The sequence below is a fragment of the Natator depressus genome, chromosome 11, assembly GCF_965152275.1.
Source record: "Natator depressus isolate rNatDep1 chromosome 11, rNatDep2.hap1, whole genome shotgun sequence".
In the NCBI taxonomy this organism is placed as follows: domain Eukaryota; kingdom Metazoa; phylum Chordata; order Testudines; family Cheloniidae; genus Natator; species Natator depressus.
Genome location: NC_134244.1, coordinates 38,603,121 through 38,629,984, shown reverse-complemented (window position 1 = coordinate 38,629,984; position 26,864 = coordinate 38,603,121). Strand labels below are relative to the sequence as shown.

Genomic DNA, 26,864 nt, shown 5'->3' with positions numbered 1-26,864 from the left:
CATGGTTTTAATACTTCAATTAAGATCAAGGCAAGGCAAGAGAGAGACATCCCATCTGATTGATGGGAACTGAAGAGCGGGAGCGGCTCACAGAAAACAGGAGAAGGAAAAAATGAGGGATGAAAGAGACAGGCTAGAAGAGCAGCAAAAGAGAAATGATAAGAGAGGCAGAGACTCTTGAGTAAAGTTGTAGGTTATAGAGCAGGTGAATGGAAATTATTATAGGAAAAGAATGAGTCAGGAAACAACTTAAAAACAAAAACAAAAAATCAAAAACGGCAGGATAAGAAAAAACCCTAAATTGGAATGCAGAAAGAAAGGAAATAGAGGAACAAAATTAGTTAGATCAGTGGTGGGCAACCTGCAGCCCATCAGGATAATCTGATTGCAGACCATGAGACATTTTGCTGACATTGACTGTCCGCAGGCATGGCCCCTCGCAGCTCCCAGTGGCTGCAGTTCGCCTTTCCTAGCCAATGGGAGGTGCGGGAAGTGGCAGCCAGCACATCCCTGCAGCCTGCACCGCTTCCTGCAGCTCCCATTGCCCGGAAGTGCCGAACCGCGGCCACTGGGAGCTGCAAGAGGCTGTGCCTGCACACGGTCAATGTAAACAAACTGTCTCACGGCCCACCAGTGGATTACCCTGATGGGCCACATGCAGCCCGCAGGCTGCCCACCACTGATTTTGATGAATTTAATTTAAATAAAAAGGAATAAAGATGTAAAACAGAGAAAGGGAAACTTTTAACGTTTCCTTACATTCCTGAGACAATGTGGGTGAGGTAATATCTTTTATTGGATCAACTTCTGTTGATGAAAGAGACATGTTTTGGGGCTTATTCAGAGCTTTTCTTCAGGTCTGGGAAAGGTACTCAGAGTGTCACAGCTAAAATTCAAGGTAGAACAAGTAAGGAGTTAACATAATGTTGCAAGAGACCATTCAAGGTGAAGTGGGCAGTTGTAACACCTCTACAGTTATAGGAAAAAGGAAGGTTAGAGGGTTACAGACTGTTGTAATGAACCATAAATCCACTGTCTTTACTAAGTCCATGATTTTTGGCGTCTAACAGAGTTCCCAGGCTTTCCTTTTAAAGGTGTTGTGCAGGTTTCATGTGAGGACGAGGACTGTGAGGTCAGATAGGGAGTGACTGCAGAGTCCTTTGTGCAACGTGTTCATCCTAGGGTGATATGGTGTTTTTGTCCTCTATCATTTTTCTGTGAGAGTTCATTCGAGAGTGGCTACAACATTCCTTGCATTCCTATAAGTTATTGTCAGATGCCATGTCTGAAAATTGTATAGAAAGGGACTGGATGACTGTTTTGATAACATTGTCAAATACTATCTACCTAGTATTTACTCTGAGTAACGTGGTTAAACAATTGGTATTGTTTTGGAAGTCAGCCAGTACACATTCTGTATTTAAGTAACCAAAAGCAGTGTTATTGCTGTTTACTTTTTTCCTCTAATTATGCTTTCCCCACTACCATCTTTTTCATCTCCTCAATAATCAAGACATACCTACAAATTAGCCATTGTCTGACTACTACTTGGCTGATTGCTTTCTTTTCTGACAAGGCATACCTCGTTCCCCTTTTTATAATTGTATATAGGGCCGGCTCCAGGCACCAGCTATCCAAGCTATGGCGGCAGCGGCAATTAGGCGGCGACTGCTTCGGGCTGCAAAATTGGTAGAGCCGCCCCTGATTGTATACCCAGGCCTGGTCAACACTATAACTTGAATCACATTAGTTAAAGTAAGAAGGATCCTTGATAGTCTACTCACTTTTCTTGGAGCCCAGCCGGGTTCTGTGAATCACGCACCACTCACATAAGGGTAGTGACTCCAGGATTTAAAAGTTATGAACAGCATTCAAATTGAAGGGTAAAATAATCTCAGAATAAAGTATGTCAAAATGGCACTCTTAGCTGATCTCTGTGTATTTCATCATACATACTGACAAAATATTGACATTTTTTGTATTGTTTGGTTCTGTTCAATGAACACAGCTAACATGGAGCTGAATTTTCTTTCTTTTTGTGCATTATCAGACTCATTACTAACTTCCATGTACGGTAACAGTTACACCTGAGCAAGACCAGAAAGCAATGGGTTTGTACAACTGTCCCTGTATAACTGTGCACTCGTTGCCACTGGAGGAAGAATTTAGCCTGCAAAACCCATATTGCTGATGATGGCATGGGGCATGAGAAGAAAACAACCCAGCTTGACTCTCTGATCAATTTTGCAGGGCTGACAATGTTGTTAAAAAATGCACCTTTTTACTTGTGCACAGAGTACATTTGACACAGATTCATAGATACACAATCAGTGTGGAACCCACAAAGCCATTTTCGTGGTTACTTTCCTCGCACTCCCTACCTCCCGGGGCGTGAGAAAGGATTTTGGTTTAAAGGGGGAAACAGATGAATACATTCCCACAGTTCTCTGGCCTCCCCTTTGCGGCACAGGCACCTTGGTCACAGAGCCCATCACAAGCTAACGGATGACACTTCTGCCTGAGCCCTCTGTTTAAATACTAGCAGCACATCACTGCGCCCGCCTGACCCTCCCCCCAAAAAAGCGACTCCCACCCGCTGTGCCACCTCTTCCCTTGGGAGCCGGCTAACGACGCACCTGCAGTCCTAGGCCCACCCACTAGGGCAGCAACTGCAGGTGCCAGCCCTCAGCCTCCAGCCACAGGCCCCGTCGGCCCCGGCCCCGGCCCCGGCCCACTCCCCTCCCAGCCAGGTCGCCCCCCGGGGCTCACCCGGCCTCCCGCATGACGTTGCCATCGCCGCAGTCGCAGGCGCCCCCTGCCTGGCTCCGGAACATGTTGTAGTCGTGCCCGGCGTGCTCGCCCTGGTGGAAGCACTCGGCGCACAGGCTCATGCAGGGCGAGATGCCGCACGTCCGGCAGCGATAGGCCACGAAGTTGGCCGTCCAGACCAGGCCGCAGAGCGTGGCCGGGTCGTAGGCCCGCACCGCCTGCACGAAGCCCTCCCAGGGCTCCCCGCCCGACAGCAGGCAGCGGCACCACTCCAGCGCCTCGGCCGCCGCCTCCCCGCCGCCCGGGGCCGGGGCCAGCGCCCGCTCCAGCAACGCCTGCAGCTCCGCCGCCGCCCCGCTCTCCCCGCCGTCGCTCAGGGCCGCCTTCAGCCGCGCCGCCGTGGCCCGCTTCTCCCGGCCGCTCGCACCGGCCCCCGCCATGATGAGGACTGGGAACCCGGGACGCTGGAGCCGCTACGGCTGCGCCGGGCTCCCGGCTCTGGGGCTTCCGACCCCCGCCCTCTCTCCCCTCCTAGCGGCGCCTCTCTCGCGATAGCCTGGGAGCCGGCACCGTGCCCGCCGCAAGACGCCCGTTCCCCCCGCCCTGCGTCTGCCTCCTCCTGACATTGTCCCTCCTTCCCCTCCTCTTCCTCCCGGGCCCTGTCTTGGGCCGACGCCGCCCGCCTTTCTCAGGCACCCTGCTGCCTCTCACACAGCCCCTGCTCTGATGAGCACGTCCTAGGCAGATGCCACCCTCGGAGGAAACTTTCCAGGAACTCTTAAAGAGGGACATTGTCGTGTCCTTTAGCCCCATCCTCATGTTTGGCCTGGTATTTACAGCGTCTCTCATCTGAGACTCTCAGCGCAAAATAAGGTGAACTCTGGTTTCAGTGATATTGTGAGATAGGCGCTTAAGACAGAAGATTGCTTAGGGAGGTGCCTTGTGCAGGTTTCACTGTAATCGTTTGTTTAAGAAAAAATAATGGATACAAGTTTTGACCAAAATGATGATAATATTACCTCCTCTATGTGATCCTAGTCCATCCAAACTTAAATATATACAATTCGCTTGGGATAGTTGTATCAATTGCATTCTGCCATGGTATTTATGGAGAAAAACAATAGTTCTAGAAAGATTATACAAACCTACACTAATAGAAATGTTTTAATTATTTTTAATTTTCAAGTAAAAGCCATTTTGTTTGGATTTAAATATTGCACTGTTGTGATTGCTGAATGGGGCCCTTAATATGCAAGTTCATCCCTAGAGATGAATCTGTATATAAACTTGCAGGATCTGGGCCCTGCCTTCGAAGCTGAAAGACAAAAATGACTAGAAACCAAAGTGAAACTGGCTAGCCTATTTTCATTGTCCACATTGAATGAAATATTAACCGAGAATAAAAAGTGAACAGTAAAGCCACAAACCTGCAAACACTTGTGCATGTGTTTACTCACATGAGTAATCCCATTAAAATGATAAAGGCTGGATTTAGGCCTCTACTTGTTTTGTGAAATTGCTAGCATTTTTAGGCTCTTAAAAATAAAATAAATAAATAATGAAGAAACACTCTTACTATTAAGTAAATGAAACCACAAATCAAATTTGAGCAGCCATAGTTGCCAATCCTTCAATTTACAGTACAGAGCAGACTACTGCTGTATCCGTGTGGAGCTCTGCACTGTAAACTGCAGGAACAGGACTCTACATTTTTACAGATTAAGGGGGAAAGTCCTCAGGATTATAATATTTTTAAATTTACAGCTGTTGGCTGCAATACTTTTGAAGCAATATTCGCTCTATAATTAAATTTACTATTGAGTGACGACAAGTTTTTTAAAAAAAAATGTTGCCTTAATGAAAATAGTCCTACATTTTATTTGGCCTGCCAAATAAACAAAACAAATAAACAAAACCTAACAAGGTGGATGCTCCCTCTGCTGGTTTTGCAACATTATTCCTAGGGCTGTCCGCTTCTCTGCTTGGAGTGTTGTAGCTGCGTTGGTCCCAGGATATTAGAGAGGTGGGTGAGGTAATATCTTTTATTGGACCAACTTCTGTCAGTGAAAGAGACAAGCTTTCAAGCTACACAGGGTTCTTCTTCAGGTCTGGGCAAGGAACTGAGAATGTCACAGAGCTGAAAAAGATACTAAAAGATATTACTTGTTTCTCTAACTCTCCTGCTGGCATACTCCATCAGTAAAGTAAACTAATGCATCTTGTATTTTGGTACATTAGGAACATAAAACCCAAGGAATAATGTGCAATCAGCATGATATTTTTTCCACAGAATTCTAGGAAGGAACTGCAAATGAGTGTAAAAACATTTAAATCCAACCTATTAAAAGATGACAGTCTTTCTAATAGACAAAGGAGCTGCCAGTGTTTTGGTCACTAAAATCTGGTGCTAAGCAACGGCTATGATATGAAATAAAGAGATGGTTGCTAGGGAAATGGTGACCTGGGAGGAATTCAAATCTACCTCATAGCTCTTGAGTCACTGCTTTGAAATACTGGAACTAGAATTATGTTGCAGACATTTATTGGTCAGTAAACTGTTGGGCAAAGAGAAAGCTGTACCTGGCAAGTGTTTTGCAAAACACTGAACATTTGCACTTTGCTGGAAAAATAATGAAAAAAGTAGTATCTTGATGTATTTAACTCCCACAAATGTGCATTTGCAAGAATATGTACTCAGTTACAGGTGCATTCGCTGCCTTTTCCTATGTATATCCTCAAAGAGTGGTTATCATGTATCCTTCACAAAGCCCAATTTCAATTCAGCTGAGAGAAAACAAACCAGCAGAGGAGGAGAGTGTTCCTCTCCATCTGCCAGCTAAAAGGCTCACAGGGTGAACTCTTCCATTTCTTTCTGCTGTGTCTAGAAGGAGCAAAGCAGGGAAGATAAGGTGGGTGAGGAAATATCTTTTATTGGGCCAACTTGTGTTGGTGAGAGAGACAAGCTATGGTGCTCACACAGAGCTCCTCTTCAGGTCTGGGAAATGTACTCAGAGTGTCAGCTAAATACAGGTGGAACAGAGTGGTTAGCACAGGGGTTCTCAGACTGGGGATTGATCCCTCAGATGTTAGGAGGTTATTATGTGGGGGTTGTGAGCTGTCAGCCTCCACCCCAAACCCAACTTTGCCTCCAGCATTTATTTAGTCTTAAATATAAAAAGTGTGTTTTTAATTTATAAGGGGGGGGTTGCACTCAGGCTTGCTGTGTGCAGGGGGTCTCCAATAGAAAAGTTTGAGAACTACTGGGTTCGAGTAAGTACTTAACAGAGTGGTTCTCAAACTTTTGTACTGGTGACCCTTTCACATAGCAAGCCACTGAGTGCGACCTCCCCCCCCCCCCGCCTTATAAATTAAAAACATTTTTTTATATATTTAACACTATTATAAATGTTGGTGACAAAGCAGAGTTTGGGGTGCAGGCTAACAGCTTGACCCCCCCATGTAATAACCTTGCAACCCCCCTCAGGGGGTCTTGACCCCCAGTTTGAGAACCCCGACTTAACACATATTTCAAGGAACCATTCAAGGGCTTTAAAGTTTGCCTCGGGGGCCAACAGACGTTGGTCCAATAAAAGATATTACCTCACCCATCTTGTCTCTCTAATAGCCTGGGACACAAAGAGGACACCACCATCAATGCACACAAGAAAGCAGGAAAGGAAACGTGTTCTGGGCCGGGTACAACGCTGCTAGTACCTGGGTGGAACTGACAGCGCTGGTCTCAGTTTCTTATGTGCATGTATGGGGGACGGGTTAAACTGCTGCACTGTGTAGAGCGAAGAGGAGGTGCGCGGAAGTAGGTGCTTGGGGTGGTGGGGTGTGCAGCAGTTGCTTGGCAGTCTCCGCGCCTGGGCTCCGGCGGGGAGCGGCCGGGAATGGGCATTGTGCTGGGTGCCGTGCAAAGACGCAGGAGGCAGCCCCAGGACAGGAGCGCCCTGCCTTGCATGCTTTGCGGCGGAGGAAATCAGCCGCACAGCTCACAGCAGCACTCTGTCCCGCTGTGAGGCTCCCCTCGCTACGGGAAGGCGAGGGGCCTTCGTTTGTGCGTGGTGATGGGGTTGTGGCAGTGACCCAAGTGGGTAGGCGATGGTAATCCACTTCAGTGGGTAGGGAGCGCTGCTGATGGGCAGGGGTTGTCTGTGGAGAGAGTTCAGTTTTGGTAGCCCTAGAGAGTAGTTGAGCCACTAGAGCCCCAGAGGGAGAAGATTCATTTTTCTGGCTCTTCAGACAGGTGAGGATGCAGAAAACCTGCTTCAGAACAATTTTTTTTAAATTAACCTCAATGTTATTACAGTTAATATTTATATATAACTTTATTTAATCCAAGTCCCCTACTAGCATTAACTAATTAATGTTCACAGCACTCAATTTTTGTTCTGGGATAAATTGCTAAGTGATGGAAAAAGGAGTCAACTTGCAGATACATCATATTTACATGACTTTTTCCAGCTAGATTTGCAGACATCGCATTAGCTATGGGGCCTATGCATCAAGGCACTGAACATCTGCAGCTGTCATTGAAGTTAATACTGGAGTGTGCTCATTAGCCAAACAGGACTGTAGGGGGGCTGGTTTGGGTTTTTGCCAACTATATGATCTCTTAAGTCACGCTTCTATGCTATATACATAAAAAAGTAAGTCTGAGAAACAGGATGTGTTTTTTTCTAATGTATGTTTATTTTTAATTAGTTTTTAAAAGTTTTTGTATTTTATGTATAACTATAAGAACAATTTTAATAGTGCAAACTATGCCTGGTTATAAACTAATTTTTTTTTTAGTTGAATAAACAAACATGAAGTTAAAACTTAAGGAACTAGAAAGCCGTCTTCAGCAAGTTGATGATTTTGAGAATCCAAAATTACTTCTTGAACAGTATCCAACAAGACCACACATTGCAGGTAGAGATTAAACATAAAATTGTTGTAGATTCTCAGTTTTCTGTTGCCAAAACTGTATCAATACTTAAACTGTAAAAAAAAAATTTAAAAAAATCTAAATTTTTTTTGTTTCTAGATGTTTATTTTGTGTGTCCTGAGAGAGTAATAAATTCATTAGAGGCTTTTGCATTATTGCCAGAGATAGCTTAAAGAGAAACACTAATGCATTTGTTTCAGTAAATGTCTCTAATATCTCAAACAATTACATCTAATAAATGGATTTTAAAGTTAAGGATGTGGGTTGCAGAAAACTTTCTGATTTGTACGGATAAGAACTATTAGTTTGCGTCAGGTATTAAGAACACAGAAACACGGCTCTTAGTTTTAATATCGATCTTTCAATCTGAGTAATTATAAAATACCATTTCTACTATAGGACCATCACAAACAAAATTTCCTTGTGCACCTTCCATAATTACAAAGAATACACTGCTGTATATATGAGACCAACATATAAGACCAATGATCTAGATTCTTTCTTACTCTTCATTTTTTGTTTCCATACATAAACAAGGATGTGTATTTTACTGTGATCACTAGATTTGTGTATAGCTCGGTTCCTGTATAGTCTACCATAGCCTATGTGTCCTTGCTTAATTTTGAATCTGCTTCAAAGCTTTCTGAAAGACAAAAGAAAATAATACATTGACTTGTCAACTGCCTATTTGTTCTTATCCTATAATATCTTATTTTTCAGCATGTATGCTTTATACAATTCACAACACTTTTGATGATATTGAAAACAAGGTGGTTGCAGATCTAGGATGTGGTTGTGGTGTACTCAGCATCGGGAGTGTAATGTTAGGAGCAGGGTAGGTGTTTAACACCCAAGTTCTCTTAGTTTCTTTCCCAGTATAGAATTAAATGAGATAAGATTAAGAATGTGACCAGTGCTAGACTGTACTTAATTTAGGTAACTAAAAATGGGTGCATGACCACACATTTTAGTAGATCTAGCCACTGTATGTGCATGCAAATAATGACAAGTAATAGGGGCAATTCCTCTATATTTAAAATCTTCATAATTTAGAAAATATTTTTCTCCAAACTGTTATTCATAACTTTTTGAACAGCATAAGTAAAAAGCTTCACTACTTACATTCCTTTTAGTAATTTACTTCTAAAATATATCACTGTTCTAACTCATGAAGAAGATAACAGAATGTTCTGCTTTAGGCACATCTCTCAGAACTTGAGTGGGAACAAATATGACTGTGTTTAGAAATGAGCCTTCTGAAAAGAAAATGTACCACATCTTTTTAAAGTAAAAATACTGCAGTTTGTTGATTGTTTTTTCATTTTCCAGGTTGTGTGTGGGGTTTGACGTAGATGCAGATGCCCTGGAAATATTTAGTAGAAATGCAAAAGAGTTTGAGCTCACAAATATTGACATGATTCAGTGCGATGTATGTTCTTTAGCTGCCAGAACGTCAAAAACTTTTGATACAGTAATCATGAATCCTCCTTTTGGTACTAAGCGTAATAAAGGTTGGTGATTCTAAAAAGCAATTATAATACTCCTACTTACTTTTAAGAATGAACTATTATAAAGGATATCTTCATCTGCTAACAAATTTTAAAAGTGGCAAAACCTTTGCTATTCTATATGGGATCTTAGAGACAGTTACTCCTTTGCCCATTTTGTGACGTAGCCACATCCACATGTGAGCCATATGTAAAGTCCTTGGTTAAGTTGAATCATTTCAGGAAATGGTGTTAAAGTTTTGATAATTGGCCTTTAATAACTAGTTGAACTAGTAGTTCTTTTGTATATTGCTATATACAATTAAACTTATCTACACCTATGCTAGACACCACAATTAGGAAAAATATGGAAATACACGCCCTCTCTTCTGTGCCTTTATTTACTCAACGCTGCTTTTCAGAATGTACAGGCTAGCAAGCATAACTGCAATTATTAGGTTTAAAATTATGCTATCCTTTCCCTTTATAGAAAAGTAAGGACACCTAAGCATGAAATTAAAGAATTTAAGACTTTAAATAAATGCAGACAAATAAGGCTTTAACTGCAGCTTGGATCCTCTTTTTACAGGAATGGATATGACTTTTCTGAAGGTAGCTTTGCAAATGGCACAAACAGCTGTATATTCCCTACACAAAACTTCAACACGAAAAGTAAGTCCTTGACTTCTGCCAGTTAAGTACTAAGCAGCTGTAAGTGGCACTCTAATCTTCCACTGTTTCTGTAAAATCAAATATGGATTCAGTAGCCAAGATGAGTGCCTGTGCCTTGGGTGTTTGAAAACTAAGATACTTAATTTATAGTGCTTAATATTTGAGTGGGTATACATACATCTTAAAAAAAAGACAGACTCTGGTTGGAGTTCTGTCTTTGGAGCCTTAGTAATTACTTGGTGTGAGAATGACTTAAGGTAGAATACTCGCCTTGAAGCAGGAGAATGTAGATGTCAGACAGATTAATACTTCAACTCAAAACTCAAGTACACTTAAAATATAAAACATCTTAGTTACTATTAAAATCCGATGAAGTGAGCTGTAGCTCATGAAAGCTCATGCTCAAATAAATTGGTTGGCATCCGATGAAGTGAGCTGTAGCTCACGAAAGCTCATGCTCAAATAAATTGGTTAGTCTCTAAGGTGCCACAAGTACTCCTTTTCTTTTTATTAAAGTAGTAGTTACTACTTTAATGGGGTTTCCTCAAAATGCCATAAACTAATTGGAACTAAGTTCATGGACTATTTTCTTATGTTCAGCATATTCAAAAGAAAGCAGATGAATGGAAAGTGAAGATGGAAGTTATAGCAGGTAAGATCATCTTGTACATACATATTTTTATAAAATGCTCTGTTAGTTGGTAATAGCCTCCAGGACCAGCTACTATTCAGATGTAGCACATGAGGAGCTCGTTTAAAAATATGATCTATTGGGATGAAAAACTGGTAGATTGGGGGGTGGGGGGTAAAACAAACTACAAGGAGCAAGTGATAAACAGGTCTAAACTAATGAAATAGGAAGTTTTTGTAGATTCTTCTGCCCTCAGGACAAACACCTCTAATGATGAAAGATGTCCTGGTTGATCAGAAAGTAAAGCAAATATTCTGGATATAGTTAGGAAAAACTTCTCAAAAGTTGCACCAATTTGGTCTTAACTGGACAAGATTTAGCACTGAAATAGGAGCAGTTCTGTCATCAGAGAAGGCAGCAGACCCCACCTCAAAGGATTGTCAACAAGTTTTACCTTTCACTGCTCCTGCATTCCCTTAGTCCTCAATTTGAGCTGTCAATTTTTCTGATCTCCAAATTTTGGTGGATGTTTCAAGACTTGTGACCTACTTTAATGGCATAGGAGTGAAGAATGTAGGGGGAAAAAAGACATAATGCAATATTTATACATCAGTAGAATGCAGAGTTCCTTCATTGTCATACTTGTTTTGTGATGGTTATCTAGTAGCAATTTCCTTCTAGAAACAAACTTGCTAATATGAAAATGCCTGTTCTGGTATTAATGTGCATTCACTAATCAGGCCAGAGCTCAAGAACAGGCAGACGGAGACAGAATAAATGAAAAGCCAAAATAGTTTCAGTCAAGTTGCTGGCAACAAAAAAAGTGGTCAAGGTAGTATAGTACAGTTTGTCGAACACCACTGAGCAACTAAGTGATTTTAGTATGACAGGTGTTCTCTATGCTCTTCACAGAACTTAGATATGATTTACCAGCATCATACAAGTTTCATAAGAAGTCTTCTGTAAGTATTTTCCTAATCCCATATTAAATTATGAAATTGTATCTGAAATTTAGAGGTAATTGGCTATTAGTTTAAGACTGAAGTCTGAATTTAGTTTAACTTGCATTGGAGTAGTGCCTAATCGTGTGCTGGACGCTCTACAAAGGGGTTAGAGCTGCACTTGTGACTCAGTTTAGTATTGTTACCAAATTCATTTGGTTTCAGGATTGATGTCATGTGCTTTGTTACAGAGCAAGTTAGGGTATAATTGAAGTTGGTGGAGTAGAAACATTCCAGAAAAGTTAAGTTGTCTCTAACCCTCTTCTAGATAGGTGGAGACCACTGTATTTAGTACCTCTAGCATAAAGAATTCTATTGAAGGATTGTGTGTGTATTACATAGCATTTAGGCTCAGATCTTGCCTATGGTTTACCATACTAAGGCCCTGAATTCATCTAATTAAGACTTAGCAAGTGGGTGCAAGAGGCTACATGTTTCCATGTATCAAATAAGTTTACTGTCTAAACTAGAGGTGGGCAAACTACGGCCCGCAGGACCATTCTACCCAGTCCCTGAGCTCCCGGCCAGGGAGGCTAGCCCGCAGCGCTCTGGCCCACTGCTCATGTCGGGCAGCGCAGCTGGCTCCAGCGTGGTAAGGGGGCGGGAGCATTGGATAAGGGGCAGGGAGTCCCGAGGGGCAGTCAGGGAGCAGGGGGAGTTGGATGGGGGTGGGGTCCAGGGGGGGCCGTTAGGGACGGGGGTGTGGGTGGGGTCATGGCTGTCAGGGGTCAAGTTGGGGGGGGTTGGATGGGTCAGGGATTCTGAGCAGGGGCAGGAGCCAGGCTGTTTGGGGAGGCACAGCCTTCCCTACCCAGCCCTCCATACAGTTGCGCAACCCCGATGTGGCCCTCTGGCCAAAAAGTTTCCCCACCCCGCTCTAAACTCTACTTGCTCCCACCTACAATTGACTGGGGTGAAATCCTGCCCCCATTGAATGCAATAGCAGAATTCCATTTGACTTCAGAAGGGGCCAGGATTTTACTGTTAAAGGAAGGGTCATGGCTTTGGACGAGTGTGAGGGTGTACCGTGCATAAGGGCTGCGTGGACAAAAGCAATCAAGAGCTGGTGGGAACAGGCAGTTAAGGGATGGCAGAGTAGGAGACAACAGAAGCAGCAGTAAGTGATGTAAGATATGAGTTATAAATAAGGACCAAAACTTTGTAGTTCACAAAGTGGAAGCAGTATATGTTTTGGGTTTTTTGTTTTTTTGGAAGGAGAGGAGATGATCACCTGGTTAGAACAGGCTGCATTGAGTGGATCCAAGGGGAACAAGGTGGATGCCAAGAAGGTTAAAGGGGTCACAGAAGTCACACAGAGTGGAGGACCTGGATAAGAGTCTGATCAGAAAGACTGTATAGTTCAGCAGTAACCTGGAAATAAGATGCAAGGCTTGGATGAGACTAGATGTAACATGAAGGCAGAGTCAGAGACCAAAAATTGTAGTATCAGTGGAAGTTTTGATTGTGTATGTACCACTTGGAGTTGCATTTGGCTAGATATCTTCTCCACAGTGAGGGACTAAAAGAGTTTTATCCCACTGAAGCGATCCTTATGCTAATCAGGAAATAGTTTGACTATCTACAGACGAAGTAGTGTGCACATATCTGTGCTTTGACAAGAGTTCTGTCCACTAACATTAATAAGTCTGAAGCTAGCATTCAATGGTCCACGATTTTTAAATATGGAATTTTATTGGTGTTTTTCATACAACTTCAAAATTACAGTCAGATTCAGGGATAGACCCTCCCTTTATACATTTGACTCAAATGCGAGAAATACTGAGAGGATCAGACAGTATAAGCAAAACTATAAATATAAAAAAATACCCAAGTTGGCATGTTAAAGTAAGCATGCATCTGGGGGAAAAAAAAAATTCACAAAATAAAAAAAAACTTTCCTCTCATTACAGGTGGATATTGAAGTGGATTTAATAAGGTTTTCCTTTGAAAAACTTCCAAACTGAGGACTGTCTTAAAACCTATTTAAAATGGATTAATAAAAACTCAGTGCTTTTTAAAACTGTATTACTGATCTCCAGCTCCATTTTCTGTTTTCAGCTGTTTTGATGCAGGTTCTTCTTTTTCAGTCTCTTCTAGTGGTCTTTTCTTGGGACTTGCTGGCCCTGTAAGAGTTAATATAGACAGACACTTATGGGACTAGTGAAGTTTGACATTACTTTCAAGACTGTTCCTATCCAGCTCACAACATTCAGTCTTTCAGGCTGCTACATATGAACAGGTTGCCTTGAAATTAGTACTTCACATATTGCCTGTGGAACAATTCCAGGTGATCCACAGCTACTATGTAACAATGGTGCATCACCCATTCATGACTTGTTTCCAGTGGCTTTGGACCACATAGCAGGGGGAATTAACTAAACAGGAGCACCCAGAACTTTTCCAGTCTGAAAAACAACAGTAGTACTGGTCATTTAGAAAGACAAGGTAGGTGAGGTAATATCTTTTATTGGATTAACAGAAGTTGGTCCAATAAAAGATATTACCTCATCTCTCTAATATCCTGGGACCAGCACAGCTACCACAACACTTCAAACAACGATGGAAGATACCATATTTTTCCTTTTGGAGTCAGGCACCAAATCTCAACAGGAAGGGAAGACAGCCCACAATATGGAAGAGTTAAGAACCACTGCTCTAGGCTATGGCTAACAGACAAAGGTTTCTTCTACCATACTGAGATAAGGGTATTCATTTACTTGGAAAAATATGAATGATTAATTTACTGTAACAGCTGTGTAGAGCTAAGCAAATGGAGGACTAAGGACAGTATCTCTTCATTGAAAGCTGCTTTGAATTGCCCTGAAAATGTTCAACTCTGCAGAGGAATATGTCCGTTTCTGCACCAGTTCAGTCCTTCATTTGACAGACCTCCACAGAGGCATCAGTTAGGTGTCCCTGTGAACATGACTAAATTTGAATGATCAGGAAAACTGCGCTGGGAGGGAACAAAAACTTTAATAGTATATGATAAACCATATTTTGCAAATCTCAAATTTCTTGAGCAGTTTCTAGAAAATACAAGAAACTACTATTTGTTTAGTCTTCTCTCTATACACACAGACATTGCAAAGGGTTGCTTCCCAGCAGCATGTGAACTACTCCCTCTCATGCACAAAACAGCTTACCTGTTTTAGTGTTCTCTTCACCTTCTTCATCCTCACTCTCAAATTTTGTTTTCTTGCCCTGGAACTGTACTTTCCCTTTGTTCTGTGAGCCCTGGGGTACTTTGCCACCTCTTCCTTTACCTTTAAATTTGCGACCTGTCAAGTTGTACAAGATAGTTCAGGACCTTTTAAGAACCATGCATTAGTCATTTACTAATCTAAAACCATACAACTCTGTGCATGCACCATCTGACAAGTTCACGTTAATATAATAGAACTTCCATGAAAGTTATCCAAGTGGTATTCAAATTAGTCAGGGAAAAAGTCACCTTTTGCTTTCCATTTGTTTAATGATTCTTGCTGACCCTCCATGATTTTTTTCAGTGCTTCTTTCTCTGCATCTCCTTCCAGCACCTCCCATATGACATCTTTGTTGCGCAACTGTAAGTTCCCATTATTTGCTTCTTTGGCTTTATCCAGTGCTTCTTTTGCATTATCCTTAAATAGGATAATCCCCTAAACACAGAAACAAGCACCCTTTGCATTATGGACTCTTGCCAGTGCAAAAGCATTAACAGGACTGTAGCTGGAGCGTCAGGTAGCCCCAGGTCTCCTGCCAGACTCAGATGCTGCAGTTTGCAAACTCATTTAGAATAAATTTCTAGCCCATATGGTTTTGAAGATAACCTACATATTAACAGGTTTAGTGCTTCATCATTTTCAGACTCATGAGTATTAACTGACCTACAATTCATGTCAATTTAACAGTTAAGCCTAAAAATACCAGCCCCCAGATTTTGAAAACCCTTAGTAACTGCACGTGCACTTCATATGGACAGTGATATGCTTAGCTAAGCACATAGATGGTTGAATAAGAAAAAGGCCAAGGTTTGCTCTGCATAATCTCTCTCTACTCTCCCAGCAATCAGTGATGTTGCATTTAATAACTGGTTTGTTTAATTGAGATCTTTAGTCTAGCCTTTGTTTTATGCAAACTCCCATATCAGTGTGCACTCCTCTGTGGCTCTAGGTTAGCATGTCCTTACTTTAGCCATAGACTAAGCATAACTCCGCAGGAGGAGAGTCACATTAATGCTTTTACCTTTTATTCAGACCACTTTCTATTAGTAGTTACTCTAAAAAGCTGAAGAAATAAACTAATTCTGCATTCTGTAAGTCCCCAATGGAAGGTGTAGTATACCATTGCTAAGTTAACCATCAGGCACTTAAGCAGCATTCAGATACCAGACAAATTTCACATAGACAAAAGTAACATCTCATCTGAGAGCCTCCTGACCTCCTTTGCCCCTCTGACAAAGTCTATCCATTTAATTTCTCCATGGTCAGAGAAAACTGCATGAAGATCTTCTCTGCAAGTCTGATCTTCTAGGTCGCCAGAGAATTTCAGCAAGCATCCTGTCTTTTCATCCAGTGATTTCTAAATACAAGAGAACTTTGTTAAAAAATAAGGCAGCTAGAATTTGAGATTTGCACTGAAGTGCAGAGTTTCAGGACGCTGTATTAAGGAGACAGTATTCAAAAGATTGCTGCAAGAGATCAGAGAAGAGATCAAGTGATACGGATCCAGCTGTATTGCCAGCAGGCCAAATATCTCGTACTTTTACGCCAAAGCACCTCCAAGCACAAAAAAGTTTCTAGAAGTCTTGCATAGCATTGCTTTTTTCAGCCTTTTCCAGACTCTCCACAGGATATTTACAACCCTTGATACCCATGTGCCACTAGCCCTAAAGGCTGAAACCCCAGTTTGTGAACCTATGCACAGATATTGTCAGTACCACTAGAAGTGCTCATCCATGCCATTCTCCCCCCCACCTTGTTTCTTCATATATGGTATAGTACCTGGGCATATTTCCAAGCCATTCAGTGCTAGTTGTGGAATCATGTGCAGTGACATTTGTTATATACAGTAAAAAGCAAATTACATCTTTTAATTGACAAAATTAGGCCTTGAGAAAAAAAATACAATGTACTTCTGGGTGGAAGGTCAGATTTGATTATGGAGGCAAAGTGGTACTCCAAGCTGAGTGTTCACATTTTGGGTAATGTTTGGCACCCTCCTATACCTATGTTAGATCACAGGGTTACTCTAAAAACACAGGGTAGAAGTAGGTTTACTACTTATCAGATATATGAAAGCATACAGTATCAAAACAGACTTGACAAGTAGATTCATTGTAACCTTGTTTATTCTACCCTTCCAGACCATTCAAGAGGTACATACCATTTCAGCATCTTCTGCTTGCTTCTGTTTTTCTTCTTTCTCCCTGTAAGAGTTCAGATCAGAGTTGGTTACAATATAATTAACTAAATAAGGTAAGGTGCTTCATTTATTAAACAAGAGCCTAGCTTACTGTTTTGCCTTTGCTTTAGCCTCTACTTTGTTTTGTTTCCTCTCTTCATTCTTCTTTGCAAAGTACTCCTCCCTTCAATAAAGATATAAATTAAGTTAATGCAGCCTATAAAAAAAAGCCTTTATTTTACTGAGAGAAGATGGTAGTAGCCAAATAAACATCTAGCTCTAGAACATCTTTATAATTTGAGACTGTTCCAGAGGAACAGCAAAGCCTGCACAAATCAAGTAGTAGTGGACCTATATGGCAATGCAGGTATCTGTTCAAACATAAATGAAGTTGACTTACTTGAAAAGCACAATCAGCTCTGTGTCTTTGTACTTTTGGTTTGGTATTTCTGTGAACTTCTTAGCAGATTCAACACTATCAAATACTGCAAAAATTGATCCCTATTGAATAATTGGGGAATATTAAGAATTAAATAGATTAATGGAATGTTCTCTAGTAGCCTGTTTTTCATAGCTAGCAAAGCATCAGTTATTGTGATACACAATTACCTTGAATGTTTTACTCAATGTTCTCCTCATTTGAATGTTTTCTACTGAGCCTTTACCTTCTAGCCATTCTTTGATATCATCAAGTGTTGCATCTGTTGGAAAGCCTTTCTGCAAAGTAAAATTGAACTTCCAATAATTACATGAAACAGAAGCTATGACATTCCAATTAACGAAAGTATCATTACAAACCAGTATGGTGACTGAAAAATACAAATCAGTTGCTTAAAACTTATGCTACACCTCATTTTATATTAAAATAAATCTAAGCAATAGAATCAGAATTTCATTTGGGTTAAAGCCTTTTAAGTAATAAACTGAAAGTAATGCAGTAGAGTATGAAAGCTTACAATATATACAGATCTGTTTTTAATTGCATTTTTATACTGGTCATTCACTTCAGGGAGGGGTTTGCTTGGAGATCTTCTGATTTTAGTTTTGTCTTCACTTATTTCCATAAGTCCAGCTTTAGATTTTCTCAGTGCTTCTACTATAACATTGAAGTCTTTTGAGAGACTACTTAACCTATGGAGAAAGAACACAGTATATCAAAACATGTCCACATACTCCATCCCCAGCATTACTCAATCAGGATTTGAGCTGTACATACAGACTGAGGACATATGGCCCCTAATTCAGACAGTATGGTTATCTGGAAGGCACCCAGCCACCAAAGGTTACGTGCACTTCATTTTACCTGTTGAATTTGATCATTATTTCTAAAGGCACCCAGCCATCATCCAGTTTGACCTGCTCCTTTAGGAACTTGTCTCTTGGTAGATTGTGATCACCAAAATAGTACTGCAAAAATAAAGACAGATTTGTCCTAGACTGTTGAAGCATAAGATAATTTGATGGAGACTTGATGCAGTAATGAACTAGCCAATGGAAGTTTGGCATCCCCCTTTACACCAGTATCATAGGAGTTATCTTTAACTCAATTATGCAGATATCTAACTTCAGAATTTCTAAATTCTCCATTTAACTGGAATTCCTCCAAATCTAAGTGCAGGTAGCTGACCATCTAAAGAGTGATCTTGTCTAGTGGGACAGTAGTAAAGAGTTTCAGACACAAATACAGTCTATGGCCTTGGCTGAGCAAATACATGGAGACTTTTGTTCTGATAGCATTTAGACATCAACCTGATCAAATTAGTCTGATTACTAGTCAAAGTTGGTATCCTGATGGCTTTACATTTTAAGTTAAAAAAATATATATATATATGAAAGGTAGCATTTGTCCTAGTAGGATACCATCTATATGGGCCACTCACATTCCCTTCAGGAAGCTTCTAATTAGCTTTTATTTTGGAGGTTTATTTTGCCAGTTTTACTACCATTCTCATTTCAATTGGACCCAGTTCAACAATCCACAGAATGTTCTGCTCCTTCAAGGATTTGCCTTGCCTACTTTGAATTAGCCAGCAGAGTTGTTTGTAAGGGCAGTCTCTTGCTACAAGTGATAATCCAAAATGTCAAACATTTTATGCTGCAAGAGTCAACATGGAAATATTTCATTGATCATTCTATACCAGCATCTGTTATATTGTGCATATATTAATCAAATCGAGTTATACTTCTATGTGAATTTAACCTCTATTGTTACATTACCACTGTTGATTTCTCATTTTAGTTATGGCAGTTCTCCCCCCCCCCCAGCATTTACTCTGAATTTCACAACACTTCCAGCATTACTAATACATGAGTGGATTAAGAAAGCGCTACAAGGACACTTCTACTAATCTATTATGTCTACTACTTTCAAACTTAGTTTTTAGACCTTTACATCTTGTGATGAGGAGATATAAAGATAGTTGATGCCTTATGTCCAAGTCTTCTTTAGTCAGCAATTCAAATGTATTTTTTCCAATTAAAAAAAACAGAATTACAGGGTAGTATAGGACAGTAGTTCTCAACCAAGGGTACATGTACCCTGGGGGTACACAGAGGTCTTCCAAGAGGTACATTAATTCATCTACATCAGGCTACAGAAAAAGCACTAAAGTAGTCAGTACAAACTAAAATTTCATACAATCTACCATACACTGAAATGTAAGTACAATATTTATATTCCAATTAATTTATTTTATAATTATATAGTAAAAATAAGTAAGCAATTTTTCAGGAGTAGTTTGCTGTGACACTTTTGTATTTTTGTGTCTGGTTTTGTAAGCAAGTAGTTTTCAAGCGAGGTGAAGTGGGGATACGCAAGACAAATCAGACTCCTGAAAGGAGTTCAGTAGTCTGGAAAGGTTGAGAGCCACTGGTATATGATATCATCACAGCAGATAAAAATCAAGACACTGAAGAACTTAAATGTAATAAGTAGAAAGCTAACATATTAAATACCTTTCTCTATTTGCATGCATAGGGAATGACTCCCGAAGTTGCAATAAGAGAAGTTAATATTTTGGTTGAACGGTCCATAAACTTGCCAGTTTTTAAGGTGACTAGTATTTAAGTTGTTAGTAAATTCACAGAATGAACACTGTCATGGAACCACGGACAAGCATTTCTAGAACCAGTTTTGAAGACTGAAGTTTAAATACTAGGTTTAGCATTTTTGTTTAGAATACCTAAGAAGATTAACAGTTTAGCTAATGAGAGAAACTGATTTAGCATCCAGTGTTAAAATAAACATACCTCAATTTGCTGACAGATTTTGTTTTCCAGGTTAGACATATTTTCACCCTCTCCATTTTCAGCCATTTTGGCCACCTGTATTCATAAACCGGAGTTTGATATTACTTAGTATTGTTGCTTCACCATAAACTTTGCAAGAAACTAGAAACTCATCAAATGAAATCCCTAATTTTGGGCAACAGCCAGATCATATAAAATAAAATTGACATTCTTTATACATTTAAGACATCTAATCAACTTAGAACATGAACTCAGAACCTTAGTTAGGAGTTAGTCAGAATGCAAGATAAATAAAATGTGTATGAGACTTAAAGTATCAAATCAACATGCAGCATTATCCACTGTAAAAAAAACAAAGCAATTTCACTTCTTTCCAACAGTGATTTAGAGAAACAAGGTGGATAAGGTAATACCTTCAGGTTTGAAGAATAGTTGTGTGTGGCTCAAAAGCTTGTGTCTCTCACTCAAAGAAGTTAGTCCAATAAAATATAATACCTCACCCACCTTGTCTCTCTTAATATCCTGGGACAGATACAGCTACAACTATACTGCATACAACAGTGATTTAGGCATTTAGCCATCTAGTGCTTAGAAAACTTCATCACAGGGGAAGTCTGATGCCATCATGTTGACACGAATTTTAATAAAATCCAGTCTCACCCAGGAGGTTGTGGCCTCAAGAAAAACCCTTGGTGGTCACGTGACTGCATTTGAGAAACCCTGGGTTAGACTACCTTTTAAGGAGTACGATGAAGTTATTTACAATTCCTAACCCTGCCTCATCTTCCAGTTTGAAAGAAGCTGGTCACTGACTACTCTGAAGAGGGAAGCAGAAGCATCAGAGCACCATACAGTAGAAACCCAGCCTCTTCTGGTGCTCCCTATAGAAAGGGGTTTGTTCTTCCCTATGAGGGCTTGTCTTTATTGCACTGTTTGCTCAAGGTATAACCCAGGTGTTGCCTGTATAACCCAAATTGCATCCATACAAACTTCTAGCTCAAGTTAAGTGGTGCTTTAAGCTCCAGCTGGGCTAGCTTCTTGTCAGGGTTATGGGTTGAAAGCTCAAGTGCTGCTGGCACTGAAGCTAGTAATGCAGTGAGAATGCAACTAAACACTACACCTAAACAAATACTTTCCGTCCATTTTCAAGAAGGATAATGAGATCTGGGGCAGTGGCAGGATGCTGAACAGGAACAAGGATACAGAAGTAAAAATTACCACATCCAAGGTGGAAGCCAAACTCACAGTTTAATGGGACCAAATCAGGGGGCCCAGATAATCTCCATCCAAATGAACTGGCACATGAAACTGCAAGCCCATAGCAAGAATTTTTAATGAATCCATAAACTTGGAAATCAAACCTTATGACTGGAGACTTGCAAAATACAGTACCTATATTTAACAAGGGGAGAAGGGGGCAAGTGATCTGGGAAACTACAGGCCCTTTAGTTTGACCTCAATTGTATGCGAGGTCTTAGAACAATTTTTAAAAGAGAGTAATTAAGGACTGAAGTAAACAGTAATTGGGATAAAATACAGTATAGTTTTACAAAAGGTAGATATGCCAGACCAACCTGATCTCTTTTCTTGAGAGGATAACAGATTTTCTATACAAAGAAAATGCAGTAGAGCCAGTCTTCCTGGACATCTGTAAAGCATTTGATACAGTTCCACATGGAAAATTAGTTAAATTGGAGAAGACGGGGATTAATATGAGAATTGAAAGGTGGATAAAGAACTGATTAAAGGGGAGACTACAATGGGTCATGCTGATAGGTGAATAGTCAGGCTGGAGGGAGATTACTAGTGGAGTTCCTCAAGGATCAGTCTGGGGACCAATCTTATTGAACATTTTCATTAATAACCTTGGCACAAAAAGTGGGAGTGTGCTAATAAAATTTACCGATGATAGAAAGTTGAGATTTGCTGCCAATACAGAGAACCAGAATAGCCTAGTTTTGGATGACCTTGAAACTGGACTTATAGAAATGGGATGAAATTTAATCGTGCAAAGTCATGCACTTTGTGACTAAAAAAACATTTTTGCTGTAAGCTGGGAATGTAATGGTTGAAAGCAACAGAAGAGAAGAAAACCTTGGTATATTGGTCATTACAATACTATGAGCCACCAAATATGCTGTGAGAAAGGCTAATGCAATCCTAGGATGCCCCAGGCAAGATATAGCCAATAGAAATAGAAGTGTTATTACCGTTATACAAGGCACTGTGTGTGCAATTCTATTCTCCCATGTTTAAGAAATGTGAATTCAAACTGGAACAGCTGAAGAGAAGGACTAGTAGGCTGATCGGATGAATGGAGAACCTACCTTATGAGAGGAGACTTAAGGAGCTCAGCTTGTTTAGCTTAACAAAACAAAGGAGGAGGGAAGATCTGATTGCTCTCTATAAATAAATGAGAGAGATAAATACCAGGGAGGGAGAGGAGTTATTTAAGTTAAGGGCCAATGTTGGGACAAGAACAAATGGATAGAAACTGGCCATCAACAAGTTTAGGCTTGAAATTAGATGAAGGTTTCTAACTATCAGAGGAGTGAAATTCCAAGGGGAGTAGCGGGGCAAAAAACCTAACTCATTTTAAGACTGAGCTTTATTGGAGGGGATATGATGAGATTACCTACAATAGCGTATGAGCTCTCTGTAACGGTTATTAGCAAATATCTCCACCAGCTGGAGATGGGATACTAGATAGGGCGGGTTCCAAGTTACTACAAAGAATTCTTTCCCAGGTGTCTGACTGGTTGGCCTCAGCCACATGCTTAGGGTCTAACTAGTCACTATATTTGGCATCCAGAAGGAATTTTTCCACAGGTCAGACTGCCAGAGGCCTGGGGGTGGGGAGAGGTGCCTTCTTCTGCAATTTGGGAACAGGTCACTTGCTGATTTGAACTAAAGTAAATGATGGTTTCTCTGTAACCAAGATTTAAGGACTTCAGTAACTCAGAAGTTATGGCCTTTCTATAGGAGTGGGTGGGTGATGTTCTGTGGCCTGCAACGCACATGAGGTAAGCCTAGATGATCATGATGGTCCTTTCTGGCCTTAAAGTCTCTGAGAATCTGTAAAGGTAGCATACTAATGGGTGCATGGGTGTGTTATTGGTGTGTTAAGACAACATGCAAAGAGGACAGAGTTAAGGTTACATTGTGGAGATGGCACAAGAAGAAGAAAGAGTTAAGTTATGCCTTTTCAGAATGTGAAGAGTGGCTGAAGTAGCACTGGGCAATTTTACTCCTTAAGAGAGTTATTTAATTTCTGTGGTTTTAAAAAAAAAAAACAAATTCCTCTGTGTACCGCAGCCCAGTTCTCTTCCTCCGCTGTCTCTAGCTCCTTGGCTACAATTTCCCTGGCCACAGAATGCACTGGCTGCATGCTACTCCTTTCACAGGAGTAACTAACATAATACTCCACTATGTTAGTTAAAACATGCTGATCTCAAAATTTGCAATTCCATTAGGGATCTCTGGAAACTAAACAGGCATAGTTATGCCAGCATATACCTTCAGCACAGATGCATCTACGCCAAAGGAAGGGATTTTTTCCATCCCTGTAGAAACATCACCTCCCTGAATAATGGTTGATACATCGACTGAAGCATTCGTCCATCAATATGGCAGTGTCTACACTGAGGGTTAGGTCGGCATAACTGTGCCATGACCAATGTAGCTATGCTGACTTAAGTTAACAAGTCTTTATTAATCCTTCCATTTAGTCTACTCCATAATCTTTCATTCAACTGCACTTTTAAAATCTTGAGTCTGAAGACAACCTTGTTGCGTTAGGATAGGTGCTTTTACCACTATCAAAAATTAGTTGCTGTTCCTTGACTACTTTTTCAGTTTACACTTGACAATGGTGCATGAGCAACACATTCACATTAAGGCCTCATACAGAATTTAATATGCAGACTTGATGTGCACTTTTGGACAGATTCTGATTAGAAACCAGGATGGGGCCTTTTATCTGGGCAAGCTGCCAATGGTTTTATACTAAAACAATTCTGATAGCAAACACAATCTTGTCATGTCAATAAATGGTTCAGGCAGATCAGAGGAGAAAATCCTATGGTCACCCATTACAGCATAAAGCTATATGGTAGGTGATTGGAGTTAGTAAAGGCTGGTCTACATTTACATTTTACCAGGATAAGAGTGCCTTGTACCATACAGTTTATTTCAGTTCCCAAACCAGTATATTCACTTTTATACCAGAATACCTGTGTCCACGCTAAAAGGGGCCCAGGGGCTGCTGCTTTAAGGTATACTGATATAGTTCAAGTTGTAAAGCTTTCTGGTTTAGACAAACCCAGATTTACATTATCCAAGATGACAGGTTTCAGAGTAGCAGCCATGTTAGTCTGTATTTGCAAAAAGAAAAGGAGTACTTGTGGCACCTTAGAGACTAACAAATTTATCTGAGCATAAGCTTTCGTGAGCTACAGCTCACTTCATCGGATGCATTCAGATCCTTTTTATTATCCAAGATGTTAGAGATTCTTTGTTGTCCACTCATCCCTGCCTAGCAGGCTCACGTCTCCGGCTATATTGTATACTATAGCGAATGCGATTGGTTACAGCCAATGCACTTGGGTCCCATCCACACTACTAATGAAGCTGTTGGCATAAAAGGGATTCAACTAACAGTTTGCCTCCGAAGAGTAGACTAGCCGGACCATATTGAAACACTGTTACTAACCAGCCAGTGGTTAGACAGAGGCCTAATTTTACTCTGTAAAACTGAGTCAGCATACACCCTTGTTAGAGTGTTAGCATTAATAGCTTTCTAAAATGGCTCAGGCTAATACATTTACTCCCAGAGCATACAGGACATGAGATTGAGATCCAGTAGCATTATTAATCATAGAAAAATAACAGCCAGAGTGCCATATGAAATACTAAAATCAGGGAAATAAATGAAGAGTCAAAGTGGGCAACATCTGTGACCCTGTTTGCATTATAAGCACTGATACAAGCATATTAACCTTAGTACTTAGTTTAGTTTATCTACACTATAGCACTAACAAGAGCAATCATGTTAAAGCACGTGAACTTGAAGCTTCCTACCCCTGCTATGATCAGTACAGCTCCACTAGAGGTAATATGGCAGGAGCGCTGGTGCAGAAGTTCGCAGCAGCCCTTGGGGTGTCAGCCACCATGTGGTTTAGACCTAAACCCATCCTGACCAACGTTAAACAACACAGTTAAAGCTCTCTCGAGGGGCAAGTGACCAGTCTACTAACGCCAGGCAGGGCTCCCCCACGGCTTCCCCACCACAGCCCCAGGGGCTAGGCGAACACACGGTTCTCGAAGATGCTTCTCCCCGGAGCCCAGTAGCGCCGAGACGGCCCCAGCGCTTCCCCTGGGGGCGCGCCGTCATTAACCGCGCACCAGTCCGGCGCTGCGCGGAGCTGAAGCGACGCTCCCGCTCGTTGTTTGCACAGCCGGGACTATCGGCCCCGGTAGTGCCGTTTGGCCGCACGCCGGTTCAGACACGGTTACGTCTCTAGCGCAGCCCAGGCCCGCCGCACCTACTGGAAAACGCGGCGGCGCTGTACGAACAGCGGCCCAGGCCCCGCGAGGCGGCCCTGGCACTGGCCCGGGGCAGACGCCGCCGCAGGAAGCCGCATGAGGCAAAGACCGAAAGCTCAGAGCCGCGGGGACCCGCCAGACCGCACGCAGCCGCCACCGGCGGAGGACCGACCCCAGCCCCCGACCCCGGGGTCTCCGCACGTGGGGCTGGTAGCGGCCCGGGCCGGGGGAGACTCTGGGCTACGCATAGCACCAGGGGTGGCAGCTCCAGGCTCCCGTCGCGCGGCTCAGCCACAAACCTGCCGTGGACCCTAGCGAGGGCAGCACCGCACGCGCCCGGACCTCTGGTTCCGCCGGCCCCGCCCTCCGCCTTTAAAAGCTGCGCTGAGCGCTCGACGCCAGTCCGGGCAACCCCAGCATCCCCCGCGAGCGTGCGGCTCCCAGGCCCCGCCCCGCCTCACGAGGGGCTCCGGGCGGGAAGGAGGCGCGGCTTCGCAGCGGGCCGCCTACGAGCCGGGTTCCGCTCTGCTGCTGTAGAGTGAGCGAGGCTGGTTCCAGGCGCCTGGGGCGGCCTTTCATCGCCCGGGCTCCGAGCCCGCTGCGCCCCCGCGAGGGAAGCTGATGCCGGGCTCAGCCCCGCCGTCCACTCCGCACGGTCCGGGGGGGCGCCCTCCCTCAGCACAGGCTGCCCAGCCCTGCCTGACCCAGCCTCAGGGCGGGGCGCCAACCCTGTCTCAGCCTCACCGTGCCTGGCAGGGCCGAGTTCCGTGGGGTGGACGTGCCCCGAGCTAGTGCCAACAACGGGCCAGTTCGGGCTACCCTGGCCGGAGCGAGTTGGCCCGCTCGCTGTGAAAACGCCAGCGGCCCCTTTACACGAGGGTTGAGCTGACTCGCTGTTAGCAATCGTGGGGAATCTCTGCAGAACTTCCCTGCTCTGGCCAAGGCCAAAATACGTTGTGTGAGGATGATGCAGCTGAGGCATCCAACCCCCATCCCTCCGTGACTGCAAGGCCTGAGAGAGGTGTTTGGGGGACAAGGGTTTGGTTTGAGAAACCCCCAAGTACGGGTAGGATACAAATCGCCAGCCACTTAGTAACCGCTTATGCCAGTCTCAGAACCAATTTTTTTGTTCGTTGGCTCTTTGCCCTCCAGGTCCCTACCCCGGTCTAGTTGATGTTTTATTTAGACTTAAT

The 26,864-nt window shown here is 42.2% G+C and overlaps 3 protein-coding genes across 6 annotated transcripts in view; 1 reads left to right on the top strand and 2 right to left on the bottom strand.

Moving 5' to 3' along the window:
* UBR3 (ubiquitin protein ligase E3 component n-recognin 3) overlaps positions 1–3,224 on the bottom strand; it is a 209,644-nt gene extending 206,420 nt beyond the window's left edge. For 2 of the 3 annotated variants that reach the window (XM_074967530.1, XM_074967531.1), the window contains exon 1: positions 2,770–3,224. In XM_074967530.1, coding sequence (XP_074823631.1) covers positions 2,770–3,209 — 440 coding nt within the window. In that variant the 5' untranslated portion in view covers positions 3,210–3,224. The remainder of the gene's footprint in view (positions 1–2,769) is intronic. The other variant, XM_074967532.1, reaches the window with a different exon arrangement.
* Positions 3,225–6,591: 3,367 nt separating this feature from the next.
* On the top strand, positions 6,592–13,472 carry METTL5 (methyltransferase 5, N6-adenosine). The gene is made up of 8 exons (XM_074967529.1): positions 6,592–7,018; positions 7,567–7,686; positions 8,423–8,537; positions 9,032–9,213; positions 9,779–9,861; positions 10,462–10,513; positions 11,405–11,454; positions 13,404–13,472. The coding sequence occupies exons 2-8, from the start codon at positions 7,581–7,583 to the stop codon at positions 13,455–13,457; spliced, it is 642 nt and encodes a 213-aa protein (XP_074823630.1). The 5' UTR covers positions 6,592–7,018; positions 7,567–7,580; the 3' UTR covers positions 13,458–13,472.
* Positions 13,346–26,040, bottom strand: SSB (small RNA binding exonuclease protection factor La). 2 transcript variants are annotated; one of them, XM_074967527.1, is made up of 12 exons: positions 25,971–26,040; positions 20,128–20,202; positions 18,182–18,285; positions 17,835–18,009; positions 17,488–17,595; positions 17,279–17,379; positions 16,991–17,062; positions 16,861–16,903; positions 15,916–16,056; positions 14,948–15,134; positions 14,640–14,774; positions 13,346–13,616 (listed from the first exon to the last, which is right to left on the bottom strand). In XM_074967527.1, the coding sequence occupies exons 2-12, from the start codon at positions 20,191–20,193 to the stop codon at positions 13,519–13,521; spliced, it is 1,230 nt and encodes a 409-aa protein (XP_074823628.1). In that variant the 5' UTR covers positions 20,194–20,202; positions 25,971–26,040; the 3' UTR covers positions 13,346–13,518. The 2 variants fall into 2 exon arrangements, with proteins under 2 accessions (XP_074823628.1, XP_074823629.1); XM_074967528.1 differs by lacking the exons at positions 18,182–18,285; positions 25,971–26,040 and having other exon boundaries at positions 13,349–13,616; positions 20,128–20,198.
* Between the last annotated feature and the right edge of the window lie 824 nt (positions 26,041–26,864).